Source organism: Lithobates pipiens, unplaced genomic scaffold (genome assembly GCF_037356315.1).
Source record: "Lithobates pipiens isolate NorthernLeopardFrog02 unplaced genomic scaffold, aLitPip1_a1.2 Scaffold_25, whole genome shotgun sequence".
Lineage (NCBI taxonomy): Eukaryota > Metazoa > Chordata > Amphibia > Anura > Ranidae > Lithobates > Lithobates pipiens.
In genome coordinates, this window is record NW_027507787.1 from 38,730,607 (window position 1) to 38,750,947 (window position 20,341).

The 20,341-nt window shown below is 47.5% G+C and overlaps 1 protein-coding gene across 2 annotated transcripts in view; it reads right to left on the reverse strand.

Moving 5' to 3' along the window:
- Positions 1 to 17,090, reverse strand: part of SUPV3L1 (Suv3 like RNA helicase) — an 82,185-nt gene extending 65,095 nt beyond the window's left edge. The window contains exons 1-2 of one of the 2 annotated variants that reach the window (XM_077454279.1): positions 16,698 to 17,090; positions 7,274 to 7,351 (exon numbers count right to left, since the gene is read on the reverse strand). In XM_077454279.1, coding sequence (XP_077310405.1) covers positions 7,274 to 7,351; positions 16,698 to 16,944 — 325 coding nt within the window. In that variant the 5' untranslated portion in view covers positions 16,945 to 17,090. Of the gene's footprint in view, positions 1 to 7,243; positions 7,352 to 16,697 lie in introns of those variants that run through there. The other variant, XM_077454280.1, reaches the window with a different exon arrangement.
- Between the last annotated feature and the right edge of the window lie 3,251 nt (positions 17,091 to 20,341).

Sequence of the window (20,341 nt, forward strand, 5' to 3'; positions counted from 1 at the left end):
GGGTATAGTCATTTGGTGATGTAACATTCAGTTTAGTGGATGCCAGATCCCAAATCCTTCTGTAATGAAAAAGCATGGAGTGTTTACCTGGCTCCCCAACAGAGCTCCCCGCCCCCGTCGAGATAGCAGCTATCGGATCATCTGCAATTTGTGCCCAAGTAGGGCAGAGAAGGGTAAGAAAACGTTGTTTATCAGTCTTGTCTACATGAAAAAGCTGAGACAGTTGTGAGGCAACATAGTAATGGTTTAGATCTTGAAGAGCCATGCCCCCCCATATCAGTCGGGCTTTTCAAAGCCTGCCAAGCAAGCTTGTGTCTATTATTCCCCCATACAAAGGGCCTAAGGAGACTTTCAAGGGATTTAAAATATTTCAGTGGCAAATATACCGGGGCATGCCACAACACATACAGTAGTTTAGGAAATAGGACCATTTTAATCAGATTAACGCGCCCCCAAACCCCAAGGGGGAGGCGAGACCAGGCCTGAATCTTGGTACGCACCAGCGAGAATAATGGTTCTACATTCAGCGCAATGTAATCTGCTGGATTCCTAGAGACATATACCCCCAGATATTTAATAGTGCCAACTCGCTGAAGAGGCAGACTGGCCTGAGATTCTGACTGTGGAAAACTGTCAATAGGTAAAATTTGGGATTTTTCCCAGTTTATACGGAGACCGGAAAAGCTACCAAACCACTCTATCATGTGTAGGGCCTTTGCGAGGGAAGGGCCCGACTCCGCCAGGTATAGCAACGTGTCATCAGCGTATTGACTGATTTTTTCGGTTAGTCGACCCATCGTCAGTCCCCTAATCGCGGGGTCCGCACGAATCGATACCGCTAAAGGTTCAGCAGCCAAGGCATATAGTAGCGGGGACAGTGGGCACCCCTGTCTGGTACCCCTACCAAGGCCAAACGCCCGGGAAGACCACCCATTCGCCACCACCTTAGCCGTTGGGCGATGATACAGCAGCCTCACCCACCGGATAAAGTTCGGGCCAAAGCCGTATCCCGCTAGACACTTCCACAAGTACTCCCATTCCACTGAGTCAAATGCCTTAGCCGTGTCAAGTGTCACTACCACACGCTCACCCACCGCCTCATGTGTTGCCTGTAGATTCATAAAAAGCCTGCGTAGATTGAACAACGTATTCCGCCCCGGCATAAAGCCCGCCTGGTCAGCCTGAATCAGGCTAAGGATCACTCCGTTCAATCTAGTAGCGAGTATTTTAGCTAAAATCTTAATATCTACCTGCAATAGGGAGATTGGGCGGTATGATTCCGGGAAACCCGGATCTTTTCCAGGTTTGGGAATCAAAACTATCGTTGCCTCTCTCATGGACGGAGGCAATGTCAGTGTATCAAAAAGATTCCCGTAGAGGGCGAGAAGCCTAGGCGCCAGCACATCTTGGTATCGGGAATAAAATTCAATGGGAAGACCATCTGACCCCGGTGACTTGGATTTTGCAAATTCCGCAATAGCACCCACTATTTCATCGGTGGTCAGGGGAGCCTCCAGAGCCTGCACCTGTTCCTCCGTAACTTGGGGGAGGGAAACCTGCGCCAAAAAGCTGTCCATCGGAGTGGTGTCGTCTGAGACTGTAGTGGTGTATAAGTCCGCAAAAAAGTCTCGAAATCTAGCTGTCACCTCGGAAGGGTCCGTGATCATTGTATCACCCTGACCCCGCAAAGAAATAACAACCGGGGGCCTGTCTTCCCTGTGCACCAAATATGCTAGCAACTTACCAGCTCTCTCCCCAGATTCAAAATATTTTTGTTTGGTAAAAAAAAGTTTCCGTCGGGCCTTGTCTTGGTGCAGCTGGGAAACCACTCTCGACTGTAGTCTAAGTGCGTCAGCGTTTGCCGTAGACGGGTCGTCTATGTAGGTGCGTTCCCTGGAGCTCAAATCTGCCTCAGCCTCAATAATGACAGTAGCCGAGTCAGCTTTGAGCCTATTAATGTGGGCAGTCAACACCGATCGAGCGTGTAATTTAAAATGTATCCCACACTGCTGGAACTGAGGCCGTTTGGTCATTATCCTCAAAAAATTTTATCCACTCCGCCTCAATAGTGTCATCTTCGGGTAATAATGTCAGCCAGAACGGATTTAGCCGCCACGCCCGTGGAGGCCTACCCAGGGGTACGTCAAGCACTACAGAGTATGGGCTGTGGTCCAAAAGTAGTCTGGGGCAGAACAATACTTCTCTGAGTCTGGGAGTGAGTTGCTTAGATATTAGTATAAAATCAATACGGGAGAGAGAACCATGTGTGGGTGAGAAGCATGAATACTCCTTCTTTTGAGGGAATTTGTGTCTCCAAGTGTCCACAAGATGAACGGTGGTTATAAGCCTGGACAACCTAGTGGTCCCAGCTTGCCCCATCATCAACTCGGGGGGCTTGAGCCTATCCAGGGAAGGGTTAAGCGTAGTGTTGAAATCCCCCAGCCAGATAACAGGAACCGCCGGATGTCTGGACATAAAAGACAGTCCCTCTACAACTAGCGTCATGGTAAATGGAGGGGGGATATAAAAGGCCATAATAAGGTAGGGTTCCCCATACAATTTAGCATGTAGAAAAACAAACCTGCCCTGTGGGTCAGTAAGAATTTCACAAAGTTCAAACTGGACAGACTTAGCTACAAGTACCGAAACCCCCCTCGAATGAGACGTGTAGGTGGAATGAAATGCCCACCCAATCCAGGGGCGTTTAAGGGCCATCTGCAGTTCACCCTCCACATGCGTCTCAACTAGCACCATCACTTCCGCCCTTTGCTTTTTGAGGAACGTGAAGGCTGCCGCGCGCTTAATTTTATCGCGCAGGCCCCTCACGTTCCAGGTAAGAAACCGTATAGATGCCATAAAGATTCATATAAAGTAATAAGTGCAGTCGGCCTACCCCCTAACAGTCCTCCTATAAACGCATCCCAATACAGTTGTGCTTGATCAAGCCCAAACAGGGGCTGCATAGGCAGTAGTGGTAAAAAACATTCAGTAAAAAGCAACACTTAGTTCAGATACATACTTCGATATATTTATAGTAATCTTCTGCATAGAAACCCTAACCAAACCACCCCCCTCCCCCCACCCTACCCTGCACCAACCCCAATTTGTGCGGGCATATTCCCTGAAAAACCAAACATGTCTGGCTGGGAAAACCAGTTTCATTAAATCAATAAAAAGGTTTAGAACAATAAGTCTGAAAGAGGGTCGCGGCCACCGGTACCAGAGGGCAAGGCAAAGCAGAGCCCCCTGTATAACAGCACACAGTGGTGACCCGGGTAAATAGGCAAAAGTGTCAGTTGCTGTCCAGTCCCAGTGATCAGCTCCCTCATAACAAGAAGAAGTCCCAGCAGACAATGGAGCAGTGTTCCGCTGCACCGTGCAATTAGACCGTAGGCCCAACATGTCTCCCCTTGCTCCGGAAGAAAAAAGAAGAAAGAGAAAAAAAAAAAAAGGGAAAACCAAAATTGTTGAAACAAAACACACAGGTATGTATTGCAGAAAAGGTCCCCCAACAGGGACACTAAGAAAAAAGGGAAAAAGTTGATCCATTAACGTTGACACCATCAGCTGGCGCAAATGTCCCAGAATCGGAAAGTTCAGCAGATCTCAAAGTAGAAAAGGGCATAAAGGTAACATACGCCTCAGATGCAAGCACCCTAGCGATAATAGAGCAGCAAATAGAGATCAGGCAACCTGCCACAGTTCCAGGACACCAGGGGAGAAACAAAAAAAGGTGTTAGCTCACACGTCCCAAAGGGTCTCAGGCAGCTCCATCTTGAGGCACTCTGCGTTCCAGCCATGCTATGACCTCTCTGGGTTGTTCAAAGAAGAGCGCCCGGTCTCCTGCCTCCACCCTGAGGCGTGCTGGGAATAGCATAGAGTATTTCACTTGCTGTGCACGTAGTAATCTTTTGGCCTCCGTGAAACTCTGTCGGCGTTTCTGGACGTCCGCGGAAAAATCAGGGAAGATTGCAACTTTAGTATTGCCCACAGGAATATTACCCTTTTCCCGAGCCATGCGGAGTGCAGCATCTCTGTCCTTATAATTCAGGAGTTTTGCAATAAAGGTACGTGGAGGTGCACCCTGCGGTGGAGGCCTGGCAGGCATACGATGCGCGCGTTCAACCGCCAGCATGGGGGAAAAAGACTCTCGGCCATAGGTACTTATCAGCAATTGTTCCAGAAAAGTTGTGGGGTCCTTACCTTCAGCCCCCTCCGGAAGACCAATCAATCGGATGTTGCATCTGCGTATGCGATTTTCCATTTCGTCCTGTTTAGCAATCAGATCTATTTGCTTCTGCATGTGGTCGGCATCATTTTGCAGTGGTGGGAGAGCGTCTTCCACATTACTGATACGGGTCTCAGTGTCCCTTACCCGGTCACGCAGTTTCTGAAAGTCCTGCCTCAATAAAGATATGTCCGTTTGCACTTCCTCAATTTGGGATGTAAGGGACTTGCGGCACAATGTAATGGCTTCAAGAAGCCTGTCCGTGTCTCCCGCCACACGCGGCCCTCCCAGCTCCTCCGCGCAGCCATTTTCCTCCCCCTCCACACTCACATGTCGGCGGTATTGTGACAACCGCGCCGCCGCCGATTGTCGGGATTTCGAGGGAGACATATGTGCCGGAATGGAGGGACGCCTGCCAGACGTGTTTAGGTGAGTATCGGTGCTGTGGTGTCACAGGATCAGCGTGGGAGACAGGATTCCTCGGCGGAGCTCCGGAGACACGCGTCCTACCTGCTTTTATTAAATCTAAACCATTTTTAAAATGGGAATCAGAGATTGGCAAGGTATATTCCGATCTTCATTGGAAGACTGCAATTAAACACAACTACATGTACTCCAGATGTTCAAATTACGAAGAATTAATGCAAAAGATTTTATTGAGATGGTACTACACTCCATACATTACTTATAAATTTTCTAGCGAAAATTCCAACCTGTGCTGGAGAAGTTGCGGAAGAGTAGGGATACCAATACACATGCCCAAAATTGCAGTCTTTCTGGTCAGGGGTTTACCAACTGATCTCTACGGTTATAGGCCAGGAAGTGCAACCCAGATTGGAACAAACTATTTTGGGTATGAATCTAAGCGAGATTCCAGTAAAGTTTAGATCAGTGGTTTCACATATTTTATTAGCAGCGAGATCTTTGGTTGTAGGTAGATGGCAGTCAGGGACATTGTATTCAGATTGAATGTAATTACAGAATATGAACGCATTTTAGCATACAGAGATGGCAGCCTAGCCAAGTATGAAAAGAACTGGTCTCTCACTAGTACAGTCGGAATACTCACAAACTCTCTCTCTTTCTTTTTTTTATATTTGTTGTTATTTTTTATTATTTCTTAACCCTCTGGTTTCTTAGCCTCATTGGCCCATTTATGTTTCCTGTTGTAAATCGGATTTCAAATTTGAATGTATCCAGCTAAAACTCAACTCTCAATGATTATGATGGTTGTATGACAATGTGACCATGCACCGTAAAGCCTTTTTGTTTATCGTCTTAATATGCCTCATTTGCCACTGAACAGAACTAACCCTTATTCTCATGGAAATGTATTGGAATAACACCTGGATGCTTTGTTTGTTTTTCGATTCTTGCTTAATAAAAATGGTTGAAAACAAAAAATGTTGAAACAAATTGTGTGCTCAAAGTTAGCTTTAATTCTCGATATTCAAAATGGGACAGACAAACCATTTCAACCATTCCTAATTATTTTAAATCTATAGAATACTCAGAATATCATACAAGTATGATATTGATCATTAAGAAAGTCATTAATTATTTCCAATTCCATAATTATATTGCAGTTTGCCTTCTAAGGCCGCGTACACACGGGCGGACTGTTCGCCCAACTTTGTCCGCTGAACAGTGTTTCAGCGGACAGTCCGCTCGTGTGTGGGCTTCAGCGGACAGTTTCAGCGGACAGTCTGACGAACAAAGTTTTTCGGAATTTCCGTAAGACAGTCCGCTGAAACAGTCCGCTCGTGTGTAGGCTTGTTCGACAAACTAAGTTTCGCGCATGCTCAGAAAGGATTTACACGGCGAAGGTTGCATTGCAGTGTATTGGACGTCGAATTTCTCGTCCCGTCGTACGTGCCGTTCACGTCATCGCGCACGCTTTCAGCGGACTGTTCGTTCATCGTGTGTGGTCAAGTCCGTTCATGCAAATTTTGAGCGGACTGTTTGACGAACAAAGTTGGGCGAACAGTCCGCCCATGTGTACGCGGCCTAAGACAGACATGATTCTGCGTATTAGATTTGATAATGCCAATTAACACTTGTTTTGGTGTTGAGGTCCTGCCTGCATAGATTCTCTATGTGCTTACTGTTTTTGTGCGCTTTGTGGCTGGACCACTGATGGTGCCATGATGACGAAATACGTTAGGCAGGGCTAATTGTGTCACTTCCGGTTTGCTCAATCCAAGCCGTGAAACGCTGGCACTACTAGTCTCTTAAAGCACCATTTTTTTTTTTTTTTTTACATATTTGTAAGTGCAATATATTGATTTTTGGTATTTAATAAATGACTTCACACTACAAAACCCTCCCTCTTTTAACATTACACTGCATGAGCCATATGGGGAAGGAGAGAAGGATTCCATCTCACACTGGGAAAGAATCGCTGGATCAGAGGAAATCCTTTCTACATGCCATTGAAAATCTAGAGAGGAGAGCTTTACCCTAAGCATGTTTTGACCTGCTTACTCTATAAGGTCATATAATTGTGGTGAGTGCGGTTGTGGAGGGGGGCACGAGTATTTCATGGGTTTAGTCCCAGAGTTATTAAGAATTTTAACTTCACCACATACAATTATATAACAAGAACTGCGCGCATATGGAAGGAGTATTTTAGTCCTGGCAAATATTTTCAGCATGAAAAGTTCCTTTCCTTTTAATTTTTTCATTGGATTTCTTGGACTATTACATGATTTGTTTAATATATTTAGAAAGTGTTGACTATTGAAAGGGAGGTGTTTTGTAGCACTATATTTGTAAGTAGCAGAAGCATATACATATATGGTCCATAGCACTTTCTTTGTTATTCATATAGTTTATATATTGTGTAAGTAGATATTTGCCACACAGTATCGATTACATTTTAGAGGGGGAGGTGTATTGTAGCACACCTTTTTCATATTTTTTTTTGCTTTGGTGGCGCCGCATGATATATATATTTGGGTTTCAAAGCTTCTCACCCCCTCACCTCATCCTGGCTTCACTACAGACACAACATACCTGCAAAGAAACTCTGTCATCAGTTCTTACCATCAAGCCCATTTTCCGCTCCCAGCTTTTGTATTTCTTTTCTTCTGTAAAATTTGTTTAAAAACTTCAGAACGTCAGCTAGAGCAAAAGAAGATCAAAGAAGTGTTATCAGTGAAGTATCCATATTGCCTGCATATTCCATAAAGCCTCCATATTGCCTGCAACAAGTTGTGGTTTTGCATTTCACCCTATAATGAAGTCCCAAATGGTTTTGTTCTCACAATATAGCTAATAAAAAGCACCAGAACAAAATGTTTAGAAATTATACTTGGAAAATGGTTATGTAATGCTTTCAAACTGTCCATATAAAAACATGTTGAAAAAAACGCAAATAATCATTTACATTAATGGAGAACACTAGAGTTATTATAGGAGCATCTCCAGATTTGTTGTCATAAATAAGATCTCTTGACTCATACCCATACATCAGGCAATGGAGTGTAATAACCCTGTTGGTTTATTTTGCCATCTGTGCCCCATTGGGGAGATTCATCTTCACTTCTTGTACCATAACCAAACAGGAAGTGAGAGGAAATCCCTGCAAACCAGTGATAAAGGTTTGTGGTTTTTTTTTGTTAGTTAAATAAGTTATAATTATCTGCTCTGTGCAATGGTTTTGCACATGGAGCTTACCTCGGCTCCACCCCTGCTGTCTCCTTATTGGCTGAGATTCACAGTAGTAGGAGCCAACGGCTACTGTTGTTGTCGGAGCCAATGAGGAGGGAGAGTCCCGAGGCTCCTGGATTGAGACAGGGCTCAGGTAAGTTTTGGGTGGGCTTGGGGCACTGCTGCACACACAAGGTTTTTTACCTTCATGCGTTAAATGCATGAAGGTAAAAATCCTTAAGCCTTTACAAACACTTTAAGGGAATCACTTTAACAGAATGCCTTGGGGACCCCCAGGCCACTATAACTAGTGTCCCCATTGTAAGATTTCCCCTCTATTACTTTTTGGGGACAACCTAAAAAGTGGGATTTATTTTTTAATTTTGCTTTCAATGCTAAATAAGACAAACAGAGAGGGTGACCCAGACAGCATTAAAAACGGCCAGGGGTTCTAGTTCATCTCCACCCTATCCAAAACTAAAGAAAAAGCTTTGCCTATAGTAACACTTTAAAAGGAACCAGAAGTGGAATTTTTGCCTTGCTAAAATGGCACTTTCATGGAACAATAGGCACCTCTAGGATGTCTACATACCACTTTAGATTCCTTCCTTAGCATGGAAAGCTCCCTCAATTCGTGACCGCTCTGGTATGCTATTTTTTTTTCAGCACCACCCATTGTCTTATTACTGCCCAGTGAGCTCACCTATGATAAGCGATGGGCGAGTAAGCAGGGAAAGGATGTGGGGCAGATGATCAACTAAATTACATGCTCAAAACGTATTATTATTATACAGGATTTATACGTCATGAGTGCAGTTGCAATATAATTCAACACAGGAGGGTTAGGCGGTCCCTGCTTATGATAGCTTACTATTTAAAAGGGAGGGACAAGTGATACAGAAGGTAATACCTGTGAAGGATAAGCTAAAGTGGAAAGTAAATGTTTTGTTTTTAGGTAGAGGCAGTATGGTCTTCCCTGAAGAGATATGTTTTCAGGCATCAAGGAGAACTGAAAAGATGGGCATAAATAGGATTAGGGGATTGGGGAGACTGGAGAAATCCTGAAGTTGCACACAGAGGGAGGCGATGAGGAAACTAGAGAGCAGGAGGTTATGGGAGGAGAAGGACAACTTTGAGAAAGGTTACAAAGTGCCCCAGGATTCAGAAGTATTGCACCTCTACGGGGGAACTAAAGTGGCATTCACTACAGGTACGTTTCAGCTGCAAAGTACAAAGGAAAACACACTCCATGCAATTCTCTGCTCCATTTAGCAGTCTAAAGCAAAGAGAAGGGGCAGGCAACAATAGAGCCGCCTTAAAGAGGAAGTAAACCCTGATGGGTTTACTTCCTCTTTGATTCCCTGCAAAGGTAAAGCATAATGGACTACTATGCATCGCATAGTAGTCCATTATGTGTCACTTACCTGACACAGGAGCCAGCGAAGTCACCACTGTCCCCTGTAGTTCCAAGCGTCCATCTTCTTGGTGGGTCTTGCTGCTCCGGTGCTGTGATTCGCCGGAGCAGCGAAGACGTCACTCCCGCGCATGCGCACGGGAGGCGACACTTGCGGCATATCGCCGCGATCTGCGGCTTACCCAGTGCGCCCCAAGCCGCTGTCTACGGCGCATGCGCCGTAGACAGCGGTGGCTGTCTTCAGGTAAATATCTCCTAAACCGTATAGGTTAAGGAGATATTTCTTGGACCTACAGGTAAGCCTTAATCTAGGCTTACCTGTAGGTCAAAGTGGTTTGTAAGGGTTTACAACCACTTTAAGTTCCTTTTCATCTTTACTTTTCCCCCATAGCATCATCAGCACAACTTACCGCTTAGTTTACATGAACACAGAACAGCACAGGGCAAGAAAGTTTGTGCATTGAGACATTAAGCTAAGAACAATGCTGGGTAAATTGTGTATATGAAGAAAAATAACATTTCAGGCATACAGACAAGCCGCCCCAGGCATGTGGGAGATCTATAATCAGTGTTTGCCAAGCTATGCATTCATGTAGCAATAGGTCTGGAAACAAGATATTCCTGGTGACCCATCATGGAGTCATTACAGGCCTCCCCATTCTGCAGTATAAGGGATTAAGAAGGAAAGTACAGATCTGGCCTGCAAGGTCCTCAAATAACATCAGAGGACAATGGGTGATTGAGCACATAATTCTTTTATTCAGTCTGGTCCGGAATGATCAGCAGAAACCCAATGCATGACAGATGAGGCGTTTGGACTAGATGATAAAAAAAAAAAAAAAAAAAAAAAAATAAATAAAAAAAAAAACACACGCACATACTCATCTCCATGCTGCAGCTGTCCCCCGCTGATGTTAAGTCCAAGAATTGAGCGACTGTATGACCGCTATTCACACAGTTCTCGATTTTCACAGAGCAGTGACTGTCAGTTACCACTCTCCACTTCTCTCTGCCAACGTTCACTGATGTGCCAAGCTGGGGGCAGGAGCAGCTGGAGTCAGCTAGATGGAGCCACATAATATGGTCGTGGATCCTTCCAGAGACTGCTATAAGCTGTCTCTGGGTCACAGACGAGCAAAGGTAAGTGCACTCGTGACCCAGAATGCAAGCATGGGCAAAAAAGCTGTCCATACTTCTCTTTTAAATCGATAGGGTTGTGCTATCGTCAAAAGTTTAAATATACCAGGATAACGATTGCTCCAGCTCTCAGCAGAATGTAAAACAACTAGGAACCCTCAGCATAATACAGGAATGTGTGCAGGGGCCCCTAGTAGAGGTGGTGTTTTTTTTAATTAATCGGCATTGGCTGATTGTGCTGATAAAAAGGCTGATTATATCTTAACCACTTCAATACAGGGCACTTAAACACCTTCCTGCCCAGACCAATTTTGAGCTTTCAGCGCTGTCGCACTTTGAATGACAATTGCGCGGTCATGCTACACTGTACCCAAATTAAATTTTTATAATTTTTTTCCCACAAATAGAGCTTTCTTTTGGTGGTATTTGATCACCTCTACGGTTTTTATTTTTTGCGCTACAAATAAAAAAATACCGAAAATTTTGAAAAAAAAATGTTTTTTTTTGTTTCAGTTTCAAAACTTTGTAAATAAGTACGTTTTCTCCTTCACTGATGGGCACTGATGGGGCTACACTGATGGGCACTGATAAGGCGGCACTGATGGGCACCAATGAAGTGGCACTGATAGGCGGCACTGATGGGCGACACTGATAGGTGGCACAAATTGGCACTGATAGCTGGTACGGATGGGCGGCACAGGTGGGCACGGATAGGCGGCACAGGTGGGCACACATAGGCGGCACAGGTGGGCACACATAGGCGGCACAGGTGGGCACACATAGGCGGCACAGGTGGGCACACATAGGCGGCACAGGTGGGCACACATAGGCGGCATTGGTGTTATCCTATAGTAATGGATGCCAATCAGTGCCAAACAATAATGCATGCCAATCAGTGATGCCCATTGTGGGCACTGATTGGCACCCATTGTGCTGACTGGCATCCCTGGTGGTCTAGGGAGGATTACCTTTTCCCTGGTGGTCTGGTGGCGTCCCTGGTGGTCCAATGTGGGCATCCTCGGGGGGGCTGTGCTGATAATCGATCAGCACAGACCCCCCCTGTCAGAGGAGCAGCCGATCGGCTCTCCTCTACTCGCGTCTGACAGACGCGAGTGAGGGAAAGCCGATCACCGGCTCTTCCCATTTACACTGATCAGCCGTGATTGGACACGGCTGATCACGTGGTAAAGAGTCTCCGTCTGAGACTCTTTACCGAGATCGTAGTTGCCGGGTGTCAGACTGACACCCCGCAACAACGATCGCCGCGATGCGCGCCCCCGGGGGTGTGCAGCGGCTCATAATCCTGATCACGTCATATGACGTCCGGTCAGGATTATGAAACCACTTTGCCGCCGTCAATTGCCTATAGGGCGGGCGGCAAGTGGTTAAAGAGGATTGATGGGTTTACTTCCTCTTTCATTCCCTGCAAAGGCAAAGCATAATGGACTACTATGCATCGCAGAGTAGGCCATTATGTGTCACTTACCTGACACAGGAGCCAGCGAAGTCACCCCTGTCCCCTGTAGTCCGGCGCATGCATCTTCTCGGTGGGTCTCGCTGCTCCGCCGCTGTCATTCGGCGATGACGTCACTCCCGCGCATGCGCACGGGAGCCGCCACTCGCGGCATATCGCCGTTGACCGCAGCACGCGCATGCGCCGTAGACAGCAGTGCCTGTCTTTCGGCAAATATCTCCTAAACCGTATAGGTTTAGGAGATATTTCTTGGACCTACAGGTAAGCCTTAATCTAGGCTTACCTGTAGGTCAAAGTTGGTTGTAAGGGTTTACAACCACTTTAAGTGTGACTGTAATAGAAGTCAATGCAAGTTGCCTGAGTCTTCAATGAAGCAACTTGTTTCCTCTCTGGGCAGTCTGCCAAGAAAAGAGCAAAGAGATACAATGTTTACACTTATGAATGAACTGAACTGTGTGTACAGTTTAACCATTTAAAGACTAAATCTTTTCTGACACTTGTTGCTTACAAGTAAAAATCCTGTATTTTCTGCTAGAAAATCACTTTGAACCCCCAAAAATTATATATAATTTTTTTAGCAGAGACCCTAGGGAATAAAATAGCGGCTGTTGCAATATTATATGTCACACGGTATTTGCGCAGAGGTCTTTCAAATGCATTTTTTTTGGAAAAGACACAAATTATAAAAAAAAAAAAAAAAAAAAAAGAAGAAGACTAAAACAGTAAAGTTAGCCCATTTTTTTTCGTCCAAAAGATTTGATTACCTGTTTTTCTGTATTTAACATAGTTTTTTTTTTTTTTAAATCTAAATTATACATACAAGTGAACTGGTTGGAGGTTTGTTTTGTTTAATAAATGTAAGAAATTTGCTGTATTACTTATTTTTTAAGGCTGCTTTTACACTGGAGTGGGCAGGCGTTGACGGTAAAACGCTGCTAGTTTTAGCGGCACTTTACCGTCATTTTAGTGGCGCTATTCGGCTGCTATTTGGGGCACTTATAAACCAGCTAGTGGCCAAGGAAGAGGTTAAATGTTACTGCCAATTCACACTGCATGTGCTTCGGCAGTGGTGCCCATTCATTTCAATGGACAGGAGTGGTGGAGGAGCGGTATACACCACTCCAAACGTGCTGCTTGCAGGACATTTTTTTTTTTTTTAAACATCCTGCCAGCACATTGCATCCGTGTGAAAGCACTCTGTCTTTCACACAGACTGCAGGGGAGCCGTTTTGCAGGCACTTTACAGGCGATATTTTTAGCCCAAAAGCACCTGAAAAACACCCTAGTGTGAAAAGTGTCTGTTAGATTTTATGAAATGAAGGGGGGGGGGGGGGGGGGGGGGAATTGCCGTAACATATCGGCCCAAAAATTTTTTTAAATAAATCGGCATCATATATCCGCCGCCACGATTTCTAAATATCGGCATCGGCCATTGAAAAAAAAACCCATATCAGTCTCTAGCCCCTAGCTACAGTTTGATGGTCTGCTAAAATCAGGAACAGACTCACAGTCAAGGCCCTCAGCACTCCCCACATCCCCAGTGACTGAGGCACCCTTTGGTTCTGCTCTCAGCAGAATACAGGACAGCGAAGGTCTCTCAGCACTCCTCATCTCCCCAATGCCGGAGTCTGGGATACCCAATGATCCTGATTGCAGTAGAATATATGCGAATGGGGGCCCCTCCACTCTTCCCATCACCCGGGTCTGGGATACTCATTGTTCCTGATTTTAGCAGACTAGCACAGTCAAGTCACCTTAGCACTCCCTAGTGTCTGAAGCTGATTTGGAATCTTAGCAGAATACAAGACAATGAGGCTGCCTCAGAAATCCCCATCACCCTAATGCCTGGGACACTCAATGTCCTTGATCTCAGCAGAATACAGGGCAGTGAGGGCCCCCAGATCTCCCCAATGCTCCTGATCTCAGCAGAATACAGGACAGTGAGGGCCCCCAGATCTCCCCAATGCTCCTGATCTCAGCAGAATACAACACAGTGAGGGCCCCCAGTAGAGGTCGACCGATATGGGTTTTTCTCTGGCCGATGCCGATATTTAGAAATCATGGCGGCCGATGGCCGATATATGATGCCGATTTTTTTTGGGCCAATATGTTAGGCCGATTTTTTATTTTATTTATTTATTTTTTATCCCCCTTCATCTCATAAATCCTAACAGACACCTTTCCCACTGGGGCGTTTTTTTTTGGCTAAAAATAGCGCCTGTAAAGTGCCTGCAAAACGGCTCCCCTGCAGTCTGTGTGAAAGACAGAGTGCTTTCACACTGAGGCGATGCACTGGCAGGATGTTAAAAAAAAAAAAGTCCTGCAAGCAGCACGTTTGGAGTGGTGTACACCGCTTCTCCACCACTCCTGCCCATTGATATTAATGGGCACCACTGCCCAAGCGCATGCAATGCGATTTGTCAGCGGTGCTTCACGGGCGCATTTAACTTCTTCTTCGGCCGCTAGCTGGATTATATGCGCCCCACTAGCACCCGAATAGCACCACTAAAATGATGGTAAAGCGCTGCTAAAACTAGCAACATTTTACCATCAACGCCTGCCCGCTCCAGTGTACAAGCAGCCTAAAAAGTAAAAACAAGTACTCAAAACTTTTGGATGGAAAAAAAAAAAAATGGACTAACTTTACTGTTTTAGTTTTTTTTTTTTTTTAATTATTTAGTGTATTTTTTTTTCCCCCAAAAAAAACGCATTTGAAAGACCTCTGCACAAATGCCGTGTGACATAAAATGTTACAACAACCGCTATTTTATTCCCTAGGATCTCTGCTAAAAAAATATATATACTTTTTGGGGGGTCTAAGTGATTTTCTGGCAGAATACAGGACTTTTACGTGTAAGTAACAAGTGTCAGAAAAGATTTAGTCTTTAAATGGTTAAACTGAGAACTTCTACACACAGAGATGAGTTCATTCATTCAAGTGTAAACATTGTATCTTTCTGTTCTTTTCTTGGCAGACTGCCCAGAGAGGAGGAAAGTCCTTTCTATGAGGACTCAGGCAACTTACACTGACTTCTATTACAGAAATCATTTCCAAGTCCCGCTGTTCTAAATCTGCCTTTTTATCAGCTCAATCGGCCGATGCCGATTAATTAAAAACCGGCAAATATCGGCCGGCCGATATATCGGTCTACCTCTAGCCCCCAGATCTCCCCAATGCTCCCGATCTCAGCAGAATACAGGACAGTGAGGGCCCCCAGATCTCCCCAATGCTCCCGATCTCAGCAGAATACAGGACAGTGAGGGCCCCCAGATCTCCCCAATGCTCCGGATCTCAGCAGAATACAGGGCAGTGAGGGCCCCCAGATCTCCCCAATGCTCCTGATCTCAGCAGAATACAGGGCAGTGAGGGCCCCCAGATCTCCCCAATGCTCCTGATCTCAGCAGAATACAGGGCAGTGAGGGCCCCCAGATCTCCCCAATGCTCCTGATCTCAGCAGAATACAGGGCAGTGAGGGCCCCCAGATCTCCCCAATGCCCCTGATCTCAGCAGAATACAGGGCAGTGAGGGCCCCCAGATCTCCCCAATGCCCCTGATCTCAGCAGAATACAGGGCAGTGAGGGCCCCCAGATCTCCCCAATGCCCCTGATCTCAGCAGAATACAGGGCAGTGAGGGCCCCCAGATCTCCCCAATGCCCCTGATCTCAGCAGAATACAGGGCAGTGAGGGCCCCCAGATCTCCCCAATGCCCCTGATCTCAGCAGAATACAGGGCAGTGAGGGCCCCCAGATCTCCCCAATGCCCCTGATCTCAGCAGAATACAGGGCAGTGAGGGCCCCCAGATCTCCCCAATGCCCCTGATCTCAGCAGAATACAGGGCAGTGAGGGCCCCCAGATCTCCCCAATGCCCCTGATCTCAGCAGAATACAGGGCAGTGAGGGCCCCCAGATCTCCCCAATGCCCCTGATCTCAGCAGAATACAGGACAGTGAGGGCCCCCAGATCTCCCCAATGTCCCTGATCTCAGCAGAATACAGGACAGTGAGGGCCCCGAGATCTCCCCAATGCTCCTGATCTCAGCAGAATACAGGACAGTGAAGGCCCCCAGATCTCCCCAATGCTCCTGATCTCAGCAGAATACAGGACAGTGAAGGCCCCCAGATCTCCCCAATGCTCCCGATCTCAGCAGAATACAGGACAGTGAGGGCCCCCAGATCTCCCCAATGTCCCTGATCTCAGCAGAATACAGGGCAGTGAGGGCCCCCAGATCTCCACAATGCTCCTGATCTCAGCAGAATACAGGGCAGTGAGGGCCCCCAGATCTCCCCAATGTCCCTGATCTCAGCAGAATACAGGGCAGTGAGGGCCCCCAGATCTCCCCAATGCTCCTGATCTCAGCAGAATACAGGACAGTGAGGGCCCCCAGATCTCCCCAATGTCCCTGATCTCAGCAGAATACAGGGCAGTGAGGGCCCCCAGATCTCCCCAATGCTCCTGATCTCAGCAGAATACAGGACAGTGAGGGCCCCCAGATCTCCCCAATGTCCCTGATCTCAGCAGAATACAGGACAGTGAGGGCACCCAGATCTCCCCAATGCTCCTGATCTCAGCAGAATACAGGACAGTGAGGGCCCCCAGATCTCCCCAATGTCCCTGATCTCAGCAGAATACAGGACAGTGAGGGCCCCCAGATCTCCCCAATGTCCCTGATCTCAGCAGAATACAGGACAGTGAGGGCCCCGAGATCTCCCCAATGTCCCTGATCTCAGCAGAGTACAGGACAGCGAGGGCCCCCAGATCTCCCCCGTGTCTGAGTGATCCATTGCTCCCCTTACATTTATTTAATGGCTGGGTGAGCTCTGCCCCAATGTCCGATTCTGGAACGTCTGTCGGTCGGATATTCACAGGGATGAAAAGAGACGTGTCCAGAGGTTTGCCGTTCCCATCAGATACAGTCCTGGAAGCTGACCAGATCCTGGAACGTCCGGCCACCGAGCTGCACACCACCTCCCGCAGGTGAGGGCTCCGGGTCGCCGGTTTCAGGCAGCTCCGGGCAAAGAAGGGCAGTCTCTGCATGAACATGACGGAGAACACTGCGGGGTACACACAACAACGGGGCTCATACGAACTGCTGCTCAGCACCGAACACACTCCCAGCCATCACTGTCCGCAAGTCCGCGGCAGAAACAGCATGACAGACACAGTCGCTTCTTGATGGCGTCACTATAGCAGAAGGCCCCTCTGCGAGGCCCCACATTTAGGCGACCAAAGGTATGCCTGAATGACATTGACAGGTCAATGAGTTCAGAATACATAAAGATTTGATGAGATGTGATAGGTGTATTGTGGTCCACAGATGTATTAACAATGGGACTTCTATACGCCACATATTAACACGTGCATAAACATATATATTTTATTGGTGCGTTAACAAACTTTTATTCAGTCCATTGTCCACATAACATCACAATGTGTTTGATTAGAAAACAAAAGGATTCCAGAAATGATCCCTGATAGCCTTTCTCCATATACAGTATTGGGCAAGCTGCTTCCATTCATTGTTAGAATGACCTTTAAATGGAAGTTCGCCAATTCAGAAAAATGAATAAGTGAATTAGCATTCACCCCCACAGTCTCCGCAGTACTAACCTCTGTGGGTGATCAGTAGGGTTGCCACTTATATTCAAGTCAAACACATTAATTTTTTAATAGTATAAACTATATATATATATATATATATATATATATATATATATATATATATATATTGCTATCTACATTTATCATATGAAGTTAATCACAAAAGTCCCCCCTTTGCACTTCTCTTACCCCCCACCCCCCTTCTGTCTCTGAGTGAGTACACTAAGGTAAATCAGGATCCTCAGAGCTCCCCTTACATCAAAGTTTCCCTTTACACCAGAGGCCACAGTGTTCCCCCCTTACATCAGAGTCTGCTCGTACCATCAGAGTTCTCAGTATTCCCCCTTAAATCAGGATTCCCACAGCATCCCTTATGTCAGGGTCCCCGGAGCTCTCCCTTACATCAGAGTCCACAGCGTTCCCCTTTTACACCTGAATCCACAGAGTTCCCCTTTTACACCTGAATCCACAGAGTTACCCTTTTACACCTGAATCCACAGAGTTACCCTTTTACACCTGAATCCACAGAGTTACCCTTTTACACCTGAATCTACAGAGTTACCCTTTTACATATCAACTTGCAGAGTTCCCTTACACTTTAAGGTGGGATTCTGCACACTCTGATGTAAAGGAGAACTTCGGGGACCCTGACATAAGGGATGCTCTGGGAACCTTGATTTAAAGGGTTACAGTAAGAACTCTAATGATACGAGAGGACTCTGATGTAAGGGGGGGACACTGTGGCCTCTGGTGTAAAGGGGAACTTTGATGTAAGGGGTGCTCTGAGGATTCTTTTTACTATAGTGTACTCAGAGGCAGGAGAGAGAAGGGGGGAGGAGACTTTAGTCACAGACAGGGATGGATGGTGAGCTCATTCACCCCACTGGCACCTCTCATCCAGATATAGCTGTGGCTGCTGGGCTTCAAATTTCCCACCCCAGTTTCCTTTTTATGAGGCACAGCAGGAGGGCAGGAGGAAGAGGAGTAGATCAAGCCTTTTCTCCTCTCCTGTCTGTAAATGTGTGTGTGTAGGGGGAGACTGTTAGGCCGCGTACACACGGGCGGACTGTTCGCCCAACCTTGTCCGCTGAACAGTGTTTGGGCGGACAGTCCGCTCGTGTGTGGGCTTTCAGCGGACAGTTTCAGCGGACAGTTGGACGGACAAAGTCTTTCGGAAATTCCGAAAAACTGTCCGCTGAAACTGTGTTTGAGCGAACAGTCCGCCCGTGTGTGGGCCTGTCCGCTGTACTTTCGAAATGAGCGGACTGTTCCCGCTCGGAAAGTCCGCCCATTTCGAGCGCGTGTACAGGTAGGCGGGGCCCGCGAGGGAGACGTCGCGGGCTCCGCCGCCTGGAATGGGCTTAAAGGGGAACCCCAACGCCGAAAAAAATCGGCGTGGGGGTTCCCCCAAAGTCCACACCAGACCCTTGTCCGAGCACGCTACCCGGCCGGCCAGGAAAGGGGGGCGAGCGAGCGCGCCCCCCCTCCTGAGCCGTACCAGGCCGCGTGCCCTCAACATGGGGGGGTGCCTTGGGGAAGGGGGGGCCGCGCGGCCCCCCCACCCCAAAGCACCTTGTCCCCATGTTGATGAGGACAAGGGCCTCTTCCCGACAACCCTGGCCGTTGGTTGTCGGGGTCTGCGGGCGGGGGGCTTATCGGAATCCGGGAGCCCCCTTTAAGAAGGGGGCCCCCGGATACCGGCCCCCCACCCTATGTGAATGAGTATGGGGTACAATGTACCCCTACCCATTCACCTGTGGAATAAAGTACAAAAAAAAACACAACACATGGAAAAAGTATTTTATTGCACAGCTCCGGGGGTCTTCCGTCTTCGGGGGTCTTCTCGCCGGACTCCTCCGCTATGTGTGTGTAGCTCTTTTACTAGCGGAGGAGTCCGGCTTTCTTCCTCCCCGCCGCCGGCCTCTTCTCCCGACTTCGGGGGTCTTGTCCCCCTCTTCGGTTCTTCTGCCGGGCCACCGCGCCTGGTCCGGTGGCCCGGTCTTCTGTCGCCGTCGCCGCCGCCGCCTTCCGTTCTTGTTCTTCTTCTTGTTCTTCTTCTTCTTCTCCTGGAGATGTTGACTCGACGATCTCTCCGGCCGGAATGCCAGGGACACGCTCCGCTGCCACTTATATAGTGACAATGGGGCGGTGTCACATGGTATATGTCACATGGGTTGGTCACATGGGTTGATGTCACATAGGGACTATGACATCGTAAGGGGGCGGGGTCACCATGTGACCAACCCATGTGACATATACCATGTGACACCGCCCCATTGTCACTATATAAGTGACCGCACAGCGCGGCTCTGGCATTCCGGCCGGAGAGATCGTCGAGTCAACATCTCCAGGAGAAGAACAAGAAGAAGAACAAGAAGAACAAGAAGAACAAGAACGGAAGGCGGCGGCGACGACAGCGGCGACAGCGGCGACAGCGGCGACAGAAGACCGGGCCACCGCCTGTAAAAGAGCTACAAGAAGGCGCGGTGGCCCGGCAGAAGAACCGAAGGCGGCGACAGAAGAACGGAAGACGGCGACAGAAGACCGGGCCACCGGACCAGGCGCGGTGGCCCGGCAGAAGAACCGAAGAGGGGGACAAGACCCCCGAAGTCGGGAGAAGAGGCCGGCGGCGGGGAGGAAGAAAGCCGGACTCCTCCGCTAGTAAAAGAGCTACACACACATAGCGGAGGAGTCCGGCGAGAAGACCCCCGAAGACGGAAGACCCCCGGAGCTGTGCAATAAAATACTTTTTCCATGTGTTGTGTTTTTTTTTGTACTTTATTCCACAGGTGAATGGGTAGGGGTACATTGTACCCCATACTCATTCACATAGGGTGGG